Below are 11,236 nucleotides of genomic sequence, written 5' to 3'. Positions count from 1 at the left end.
AAACCTCAGTCAAGTATCTGTGGGCCTGGTTCTCATTTATACCGAGGCCTGCTCTGGGAGTAGAAATATAACTTATGACTACTTTAGGGCCCCTTTACACTGATAGAGTGGCATAAAAGGGATATAGAGTAAAAGGAGTCAGGCCTTGGGTTTTGCAATTTGCTCCAAAAGTGCTAAGGTCTGTGAGGTAGTTAATTGTCCTTTGTTAGAAATGACCTCCCTAATTCTTTTAGTCTTAATTCTGTTCTGACAAATTAAGGTCAGTTATTTTAGATTTCCATCTTCACATTTGATGAGTTTGCTTGGGTTTCAGATGGTGGTGGTACAGTACTGTCTTTTTAGGAGAGTGCATTCTCACCCAATTCAATGCCACAATAGAGATTTATTTTAGCAACATCCTGTCAGAGAATCATAAAATATCAGGGTTGGAAGGGACCTCAGGAGGTCATCTAGTCCAACCCCCTGCTCAAAGTAGGACCAATCCCCAGTTTTTGCCCCAGATCCCTAAATGGCCCCCTCAAGGATTGAACTCACAAACTTGGGTTTAGCAGGCCAATTCTCAAAACACTGAGCTATCCCTCTCTCCTCTTAAATCTTTTCAGCCCATCTTTAAAAAGACGGATATAGCTATTTATGAAAGCAGCCTAAATTACAGAGCAACATTATTATAAGAAGTGTGATGATAATCGTTACCTGGCTAAAATGGTGGTTTTTGCTTTTTGACTCCTCTATGGAAATGTCACTCCTAAGGACCTTTTTTCCCATATGCCAACAATGTTTAGGTTCCTTTAAAAGACACTGCAGGAACTTCCAGGCTAAGAAGCATCTGGAGTAATAATATTGGTTCTTTCAAGGGATGCTAGGTGAAAAGCAATTCTGCATATCTGACATAGACTTTGTATTTTTTTGCGACAGGTATACTATATTTTAGAGGATGGGGATTTCCTTAGGATTTTCTACTTTTGTTCTCTATAAATACAAGATGTTGTACTAAAAACTAAAATTCTAATAAGCCAAATTCTGCAGTCCACACTCTGTCAAAAATCCCCTGGGTTTCAACAGGAATTTTTCCTGAGTCAAGACCGTAAGACTTGGTCCAATGTACTGAAATTATGCAGAGAAAATGCATTTCTTTATTTGATTAATATTATCTCACCCCTGCTTTTGTTTTGCAAACATAGAAAATGAGAATTAATTACAGTGGTTTAACTCAAACTCACTGACACATAAGGACAATCAATTCAGAAGGCAAACTGTTGCAGCTCTCTCCGCCGTCCCCCCCCAGTCTTTCTGGGAATCAGTTATTGTTACATGATCTCATAAAAATGTATTGTAGGCTATAACTGATATACTATATTTCACTTGTGAAGAGCATTGATGTGGAGGCCAAGTAACTTAAAACCAGAATGGTAATGTGGTAGACTCTGATTTACAATAATGCATATGCAAATAAGGGGTTAATTTGTCTTGATAATGAAGTAAAGCTGCTACTGTGGAGGAAAAAATGAAGCCAGACATTATGACACTGTCTGAACTGAGCACTTGCTCCTGACACAGTAGTTTGCTATTATGTAATTAAGAGTCCACAGCTGCTTTAATATTGTCCTTTCTCGGTCCTCAAGTGCCATTGAAAACACCGGTTCAGAAGTATCTGGAGGTTTAGAAGGCTTGAGACACCAGAAGTTAATAACTTAATAGCTTTAATATGCTTTTTAAAAAGATATTATTAAATTGTTTTGATCTCTTAGACATTCATGCATGTAGGTGCAGTTCCAGCACAAAACTGAATAGAACCCACCAGGGCATCATCACGAGTGCAGTGGCAATATTAGACATCCCCCAATCTGCTACAATACACCCCAGCCTCTTTCCCATGCAAGTATGGAACCCCACAGTGATCTCCACATTACTGGGGATTCCCTCTGAGCCAGCTGCATGGCACCTCCTCTGTCTTCTATAGGTAGCATTGACACTCCCCCTATCCCAAAGCAACCTGGTCATCTGGGTGCACATCTGCATCGCTGGCTGGATGCATTGTACCCCCAGTTCCTTATCCTTGACAGCATAGAGTACCAATGAGAACTCCAGGGACGTTCCCACAAGTCAGCAGCATTGCCAACCCTCTGTTTTTCTATGGGGACTAGAATTTCACAGGAACATTGGTATTTTCCTCTCTCCGGTTTCCCATTTTGCACTGATGTATCCACCACAGCACAGGGAGGTCCAATGGATATTGCACTGGACTAGGCCTCTGGAGATTCTATTCCCAGCTCTTCCACTGACCTGCTGGGTGATGTTAGGGAAGTTACTTTGCTTCTTTTCTCCTCCCACACCTTGTTTAAGATTATAAGCCCTTCAAGGAAGGAACTGTCTCTATGTTTGTGGAGTGGCTAACACAATGGGGCCTCTAGGCACAAGCATAAAACAAATATTAATAAGCACACACCAAACAAACAGCTCACCAGCCAACCATACAGAGTGAGTCATATCTGCCTAAAACTTAATATTAAAGTTGAAGGTGCGTGCCAACATTCTGTTACTATGCAGATAATTTGCTCTCTTGATCACTAAAGCCTAGATCCTAAATAGGATTTAGGCACCTAAATATCTTTGAGAATCTGGATCAAAGAGCCTCACACACAGAAAGCATCCTTTGCCCTGTTTCTTCAGCCAGCATGCAGACAAAACTCCTAATCACTTCAAATCACTTCCCCTGAATGGCTTCAGGGTTGGGTAAAAATAATATAGATGGTATGTATCCCTGTGAGCTAATTTATGAAATAACTTTAGAGGATACTTTGAAGGAAGCAAGTCTTAAAGGTAACCCAGTATGTATGGTGCTGTGATAGCCACATTAGGACCTTAAATCCTATATATAAGATGAAAATCCACATACCACATCTCTTTCCAACATACATATTTCTGTGTAACATGGGATCTTATTTATACAGGGCTCAATCCTGCAAATAAATCAAAGGAACTACTCAAGTGTTTAAAGTTAAGCATGTGCTGACATGCTTTCCTGGACTGGGGTGAGAATGCTCAGCATCTTGCAAGATTGAGCCCATACACAAAATTTTCTGCTATTCTCTTGTACCAGATGAATTGTGTTTGTATCTGATGGAAAAAAACAATGAGGGTTGTTTTTAGAAAAAATATTGCATGAACACCTTAGTCACAGGGTTTTTTCCTTATGTAATTTAATAGACTAATATGTTCACCTAATGTAATACTTAAAAATTTGGCACAGATCCAATTGATTAATAATTCAACAAAATGACTATAATCCATGCAGTTAGTTATTCTAAGCATCAGAAATTCTGAGCAGTGACTTGTGTTTATTAGTGACAGCTGAAAACTTCTGAGTCTCAACATGTAATAAAATAGTATATATTTTTTTAAAAAAATTGTGATAGCACCCAATAGTGTCGTACTAATTTTCACCAAATTTGAATGGTGCAAGTATCAAGGATAGAAGACATCAGGTATTCAGTATGAAATCAATTGAATCAGGTAAAAATTAGACTGAATATCAGGACATTTCTAACTTGAGGTCTGTTAGAATGTGGCATAGTCTCATAAGGGAGGTAGTAGAAGGCCATTGTTCAATTCCTTTAACATTGGTTTGTAAATAGAATGGAGGAACCAATCCTGTACTGACTGGTGGACGGAATAAGTGACTTTATAAGTCTTTCCCACCACCAGTTTCTTTGCAAAGACTTCAGAAAAAGAGGATACAGATTTCTGATTTTGTTAATATCACTCTGTATTTCACCCTTGTGGCTAAAACCACAGTCCTGCAGTCCTTTCACAAACACTTCTAAGTCATGCAATTCAGATACAGTTTAAATGCTTGATTGTGGTACAGATGTGTTAGCATTAAAATGACCTACTTTACTGAGAAAGCAATTTAATATAACAGCATGCAAACGGTAAGCAATGCTGCATTAAAACTACTGTGTATATATAAGTATCACAACAAAGTTTCATGACAAAAATTTGGTCCCCAAAGATTTCTTGGCACCTTAGAGACTAACCAATTTATTTGAGCATAAGCTTTCGTGAGCTACAGCTCACTTGTTTAAATTTAGTCTCTAAGATGCCACAAGTACTCCTTTTCTTTTTACGAATACAGACTAACACGGCTGTTACTCTGAAAGATTTCTTAACAATGCTGAAGAAGAGCTCTGTGTAAGCTCAAAAGCTTGTCTCACTCACCACCAGAAGTTGTTCCAATAAAAGGTATTACCTCACCCACCTTGTCTGGCTAATATCCTGGGACCAATCCAGCTACAACAACACTGCATTAACCAACTCCAGTTACTTTATGTACTGGAAAGGTTTAATTGCAATAGGTTACATACCTTACTGACACATGATTGAATAACACAACTGAAATATTTCACAAAATATGATATAATACTTCACTGTGAAAGTGTCTAATATGCCAACAATAACCCGGACAGGCAGGGTGTGCTTTGCCTACACTATTTTGAGTCAGGTACAACCTTTTCTGTACCCGCTGCTGCTAATAGGCTCAAGCATATATGTTTACATGTCTGTTTTGTCAACCCATTTTCAGCTGTCACCAACCTTCACAGACAATAATAATAAACACCAAGCACACCCGCAATGAGATAATTGGGAGTGGGGGAAATGCACGCAGAGGGCTTGGAGTTCCAGGAATATAAAACCACATAACCTTGCTACTTTTTGCTACATAAATCATCTTTATCACAGACAGTAACATGCAATTTTGATTTTCAGGTGTGATTTTTATTGTGTTTCTTAACAGATCTTTCAGAAGAAGCACAAGAAATATTGGTAATGTAGTGTCTCTCTTATTTACAGAGTACATAAAATACATGTTTACAAAAGCCATTAAATCTGCAGTTGAAGGCATGTGGGTTAATTTTTATAAACCAAAACAATTAGATATATATTTTATGAAGCAAGAATTGCAACTTTTTTTGCGCGTGTGTTGCACATTTAACTATTTAACATTTAACTATTGTGATCTTGAATTTTATAACCAAACAATGAAATGGGACTAATAATACCGGAAAGCATAGAATTATTAAAACTATTAGACGGCAGACAGATAGAATATGACAAAGTTGTTTTTAGCTAATAGAGTCAGGGCAAACAAGCACAGATTTAGACTCAGATTCAAAGAATTTAGCCCTCACAAATGTTAAATGATCAGAGGGCTTTAGAAAGTAGAACATTTGTGATTCTGATATATTTATTATTTTGGCTCCAATATCTACTTACAATAGACTATTTTGCATGTGAACACATTTTTTAAAAATCTTATTCTAACCTAATTTTCACTTTGTATGAAACATTTAATCTGTGACTGCATTAACTTTAGAAAAATGCAACAATAGTTCTCACGATAAGATGATAAAAGACCACTAGGTAATGCTGAAGAGAAGTCTACAAGTATTATTCAAGGCACTATTCTACTCTGGGATGTTCAGCACATTCAGAGGCTTTGAGTGAAGACAACATTATGAGAGGAGATCAAGGGAATAACAAAAATAAACAAATAAAAAAGGTCTAAAGCTAATATGTACTATATCTAATATTCATACATATTTCTGCCTAATGAAATAAAACCCATCACTTTTAAAAGTCATTCAGCTTCACAACATTAGTGGCTTGGAGTAGTATCTGCTAAGTGAATCTGAAATATGAATTTAAAAACATGTCCCCTGCAAAATCAATAGACAATGCAAAGATCAGTCACACTGATCAAGCATCATTTGTCTTAATTAATACAGCTTATGTGAACATAACAAATACCCAAACCCTATCTTGAGACCCTGCTGTAAAACAGAAGGGACCAATGCTCTGCTGGTACAACTCCAATGACTGCAGCGAGAATTTGTTCCAAAGAGTAAATATAAGTAGATTTTACTTAGAATGTTAGGGCCGTAACCAGCAGCTGCTGGTCCACAGAAGTTCCATGAGCTTTCCTGAGCTATGCAGATGCACAGGCTGCTGCTCTCTCTTGAGAGAGAAGAACCTAGCCACTAAGGAATGCTGAGGATTAGGCATTCTGGGAGCACCCCTTTTCCTGGACAGTCCATGATTCCACCAGCCCACTTGCAATATACAGCAACCCAGCCCTATGGATGAGATATTCGGGAAACAGGCGAATTCACTCAGCAATTCCCCTGACATCCTTTCACAGGCTCATTCTTCTCTGGATGACTGAATGTCAGTCAGATGGAAAAAAATTTGCAGGTGCCATCGCCTCAAGATCTTAGAACCTCGGCGGGTGACAACTCCATTTTGGAGGTCTCCTTCTGAGAAGTAGAGACTACTTGGCCTAGACACTTGCCCTTCCTCATTGTCAGACAAACAGTAACTGGGGAGGGGAGGATCCACCAGGACTCTGCCTATTGCAGAGGGCTCCCTGCTACAAACAACCCAATGGTCATTATGGGGATGGGGAAGACCCACACAGCACCGCTGCAGGGCTGTGATGGGAGATAGATGAATTAAGAATTGGGAAGCAGAGCACTCTCTGCTCTCTTGGCATTTGTTAACACCCATGGTAAAGATTTTTCTTTCTTTCTTTTCTGATCCCTCATGGCATATCAATATTCTCTCAGCCTTCTGTGGTCCTAGAAACCTGTGGGCCTTCATGTCACAGAAAGCCAGAGACTATTTTGCTAGATTGGGCTCACTGAATTTCAATGTAATCTTAAAACATTGTCCTTTTAAATTGCTACCATTGATGTGGAAATATTTAATCATTTACGAGAATTATAAATAAAGAGAATTATAAATTAGGCCATAATGGACCTAAAACTTAAATCACCTCTAAGCCAATGGGACAAATTCAAGTTCAGTTACACTGCTGTAAATCAAGAGTAACTGCACTGTAACCGAGAGCAAAATTTGACCCAATTAGCTTCACAAAAGGAAGGTGCAGGCCAAATAATACTTGATAAAGAGAAAACTGACTACAGTATTCTATTTTTTCTATATTAAAAGCAATAAATATTAGATATCTATAGATTAGATTTCATATTCATTTTATAAGCTATTTAAATCTATATAATCAGAAATATAAGCAGTGATCCACTGGCCTGTAATGTGTGTATATGTGTGTGTATATATGTGCGTGTGTGTAAACTATTATACTGTTCTACGTTTATAATAATTGTGTTCTCAGATAGTTATATAAAATTTTAGTTTACAAAATTTCTTCCTATAAAACGGAAGTTCATATAAAAGTTTAAATTTTGTTTTGAAAAACAGTATGAGATTTTATAGTCTCAAGTGTCCAACAATTACTGTACTGTAAGTATGTCACAATTCTGTCCATTGATTTGTTTTAGATGGAATTTACTGACACAAAAAATTTGCCAATAACATCATTAGCAGAGCAACCCATAATAAGAATTAGGACGAATGCACAAATGCAGGAAACAACTAGTTTTGCTGTTCGTAATTTTTCTTCTATGCGACTGTTGTCACTAAAAAAGCGCTCTCCTGAAAACAAAGGAAGTTAAAAATATATGCTTTGCTCATATAATATGTTCAATGTGTGTGAGAGTGCCATGCCTTTCCAGCTGAATAAAATCTGTAAAAACAAAATTTTTATAGAGTTGTTAAAGAACTGAGCCATGGCATTCTAGCAGTTACTAGCACATAGACTTATAGATGGACAAAACACATGCCAAATAACCAAAGGAGGGAAATCCGCAACTTCCTGGCAACGTATTAAAACATACTGTAACTATGGGTTTGTACAGGAGAACATTTCTGGCTCATGACTGGCTTTCAAAAAACCCCACCGCAGGATGAATTCCTATTGTTTATCTCCTCAAAAGGTCAATAATACTGAGATCTAGAATGACATCAACTAATCAGATAACATATACAAATTAGAGCTTTCTGACTGGGAGCAAAAAGTCCAATTATTTGCCTCTTAAAAAAAAAAGAAAATAATTTTTCTTTTCTAAACCTCTAACTTCATAAGTCCTTTAGAAACTCCATTTAAAAGGAAAAGCTGCCATGCATTTGAAAACCATTACTAAAATGCAGGGATATCGAGATAGTCTCTGGACATTCAGAAAGTAAGTAACAATACAGATATTGAATACTTGGTTCAGTGAACATCCTGGTTTATTGTTCCTTGAATTAAATATTGACGTTATCTTTGCCTCAGTCAATATTTACCTCTAAGAGTAATGAATCTCAATAAGCACCTCAACCAAAGTTAATATCAGCTTATTATTTATCACTTATCATGGAAGAACATCATTGCTTGATTTAACACTAATGACTGCACTGAAAAACAAATAAGCAAAAACTGCAAAATCAAATATTTCGCGTTTTAGATAATGAGTAACATAAGCCTGTTATGAATAATTCTTACCAGCATTGCATTCCTTCAGATAAACTGATTCAAGAGACCACAGGCATGGTTCTCCTTTCACCTACACTAATTTTACACTGGTGTAATTCATAGAGTTTGAGGCCAGAAGGGACCACTATGGCCATCTAGTCTGACCTGCAGCATAATACAGGCCAAAATTTTACCCGGTAACTCCATCCCTAAAAGAATTTTTTTTTTCTTTCCAACTGTGTAACTGAACACTATTGAGCCCGATAACTTGTGGCTGAGTTGGAGCATCTCTCTTAGAAAGACATCTAAATCTTGATTTTAAAACTCTAAGTAATGATTAATTTACTACTCTCCGTGGTAACCACTGGTTTCAATGGCACTGTTCCTGATTTAGACTCATGCAATGTGATCTACTAGCATGGACACCTATGCCTATCCAATTGAGGCCTGATAGAGGTGCGAGAGGAGAAGCAGGCCCCATGTCTCCTGTGTGTCTTACAACTGAAAATGTAAAATCATCACAGCTCATATGTGGCAAAATAATTCTGAATGCATCCGATGAAGTGAGCTGTAGCTCACGAAAGTTGATACTCAAATAAATTGGTTAGTCTCTAAGGTGCCACAAGTACTCCTGTTCTTTTTGCGAATACAGACTAACACGGCTGCTACTCTGAAAATAATTCTTGTTCATCTAAAACTTCCACAGACTCTTGTATTGTAACAACCTCAGCAAGTCTGAGTTAATGCCAAACAATGCATTAGAATGTGAAGGGTGGAGGACTGTTTCCGGAAAATAACCATCATACTTTTGCGTGATGTACATTGTACAACAAAACAATTCAATCATGAACTAACCAAGGGGATAGACACTGCCTCCCTTTATGTAATAAATCTAAAGTAGCAACACACTAGGCCTGCAGCTCAATGTATAAAACAGACTATAGAGAAAAACAGGCACTATTTTAGTTTCTATTAAATTTATATAATTTCTTTCTAAAATAAAGTAAAAAAACATCAGTGTAAAAAAAAAAGTTGTTTATCCTGTATTATTTAGGCTACAGTATTTAAGTGCTATCCCATCTAATAGTTTTACAAATATTACATATTACAGTATGACACACTACAAACTTTACTTTTCTTGATTATTCTTTACCACTTTTATTAAAATGTGTATGCTCAAACACTCAATAACTACTCTTACACTACATGGCTTTTGGCCTAATTTTTCAAAAGTGATAGTGATCTTGTGTGCGTCCATTTTTGGGTGCCTAACTTGAAGCACCCTAAAGAGGTCTGATTTTCAGTATTGAGCACCCACTTTCTGAAAATCAGGCTTCTTTAAGGTCTTTAATTGGGAATCCACTTTTTTTTTTAACGTAGGCGTTAATTATTAATTCCTTGTGCCCTTCCAACATCCTGCATAATTTATACCAATTATATTTTTCTAAACTGTTCATTTGAAGTAAAAACACTTCCTTTACTTCAGTTTCTACTATCCCTGGGTGTCCTTGTAGGACAGATCCTATACTTATGAAGAGGCTTTTTTATAAGGTTTTGACACTGTACTGAATTTTGTACTTTGTAGTAAAGGTCTTTTTATGGCACAACATCAAGCAGACAAGCTTTAAAGAGTGCTGTTCCGATTGATCGACAATGTACATTTAAATCAGATCATCACATCATTATGAGTCTGAAGGAGTAAGTATCAGTCAGTACCCAGAAAATTCAAGCCTTGATTTATACAACAGCAAAAAAAGTAACCAAATTTAGTGCCTTTTACAGATCTCTTCTTCTTAGCTCCAATGTGAACCATCACATCCTACTTATCCTTCCATACACATTTAGTAAGTTAGCAGGAGCTCCTGATGCATCCATCTTATTATGGATAGAAAATATTGTCCTCTCTCAGATTAGAAAAAATAACTGGGTTTTTTTTTTCAAATTAATATTTAATACACAACTGAAGACAACCTCCTACAATTTGTTCCAAAGTCCAGTCTAATTAAAGCTATCAAGTCTATTGCTTGTTGTTCTGAATATTTTAAAACAGAGTAGAGAAATATTAATCAGAGATGGATTTCCCCAAAAGGTGCCTAGTTATCGTCCTTCAGACTTTTTACTTCATTATTTCACTCGGTTTAACGTAGCCCTAATTTTAAGCATATGGTATAATAAGTGTAGCAAGAATAATCAGTTCAAAAAACTTCTGAGAAATGATTCAGTTCCTTTAAAAAATACAAATGCAAATGAATGACCGTGAAGCATATAATTGTTTGTTGTGGTGGGTTGCTTTGTTAACAGCCGTTCATCTGTCCCAAATAAATTCCTCACTCCACATTCCGGTATTTGGTAAACAAATTGTACAGGACTCTCAGTGTGGACTTCAGGTCACAATTTACAATATCTAGAAAAAGGAGGGAAAAAAGGTAAAATCAGCTCTTTTCATGACATCCAGGAAGCACCCAGAAAAAATGCCTATCCTTCTTACATGCAAGTACATTCTACTCTCCTCAGTCTCTTCCCCAAATACACAACCACAAACGTAGGAAGCACGGGTATGGAAACTGGACAAATATAAGGACAATTTTTGACCAAGCCATCAACCCAGCCATCAATTTTGAAGCCACAATTAATTGTAGGTGCAGATGAATATAGAACACACAACTTCCTGATTTGCAAATACTGTCAGCTAGTCAGATGTCTACATGCAAAAAATTAGCACCCATGATTATTTGTACCTACCAAATTGCACCCACATTTGATTGTGGGTGAAAAATTGAAGGTACAAACCTGGAAGCAGTTTTTTTTAAATTGACACGTAGGATCTAATCCTCCAGTGGGACTCTTCAGATATGGGGGGGCTGCAGG

General features: G+C 37.0%; 1 protein-coding gene across 5 annotated transcripts in view; it reads right to left on the bottom strand.

The window, feature by feature from the left end:
• Positions 1-4,754: 4,754 nt before the first annotated feature.
• PARVA (parvin alpha) overlaps positions 4,755-11,236 on the bottom strand; it is an 89,536-nt gene continuing 83,054 nt past the window's right edge. For all 5 annotated transcript variants that reach the window (XM_048855601.2, XM_048855602.2, XM_048855603.2 and 2 more), the window contains one exon: positions 4,755-10,772. In XM_048855601.2, the coding sequence (XP_048711558.1) occupies positions 10,696-10,772 (77 nt within the window). In that variant the 3' untranslated portion in view covers positions 4,755-10,695. The remainder of the gene's footprint in view (positions 10,773-11,236) is intronic.

This window comes from Caretta caretta, chromosome 6, assembly GCF_965140235.1.
Source record: "Caretta caretta isolate rCarCar2 chromosome 6, rCarCar1.hap1, whole genome shotgun sequence".
In the NCBI taxonomy this organism is placed as follows: domain Eukaryota; kingdom Metazoa; phylum Chordata; order Testudines; family Cheloniidae; genus Caretta; species Caretta caretta.
The sequence above is the reverse complement of the archived record's forward strand: the minus strand, read 5'-3'. Positions and strand labels throughout refer to the sequence as shown.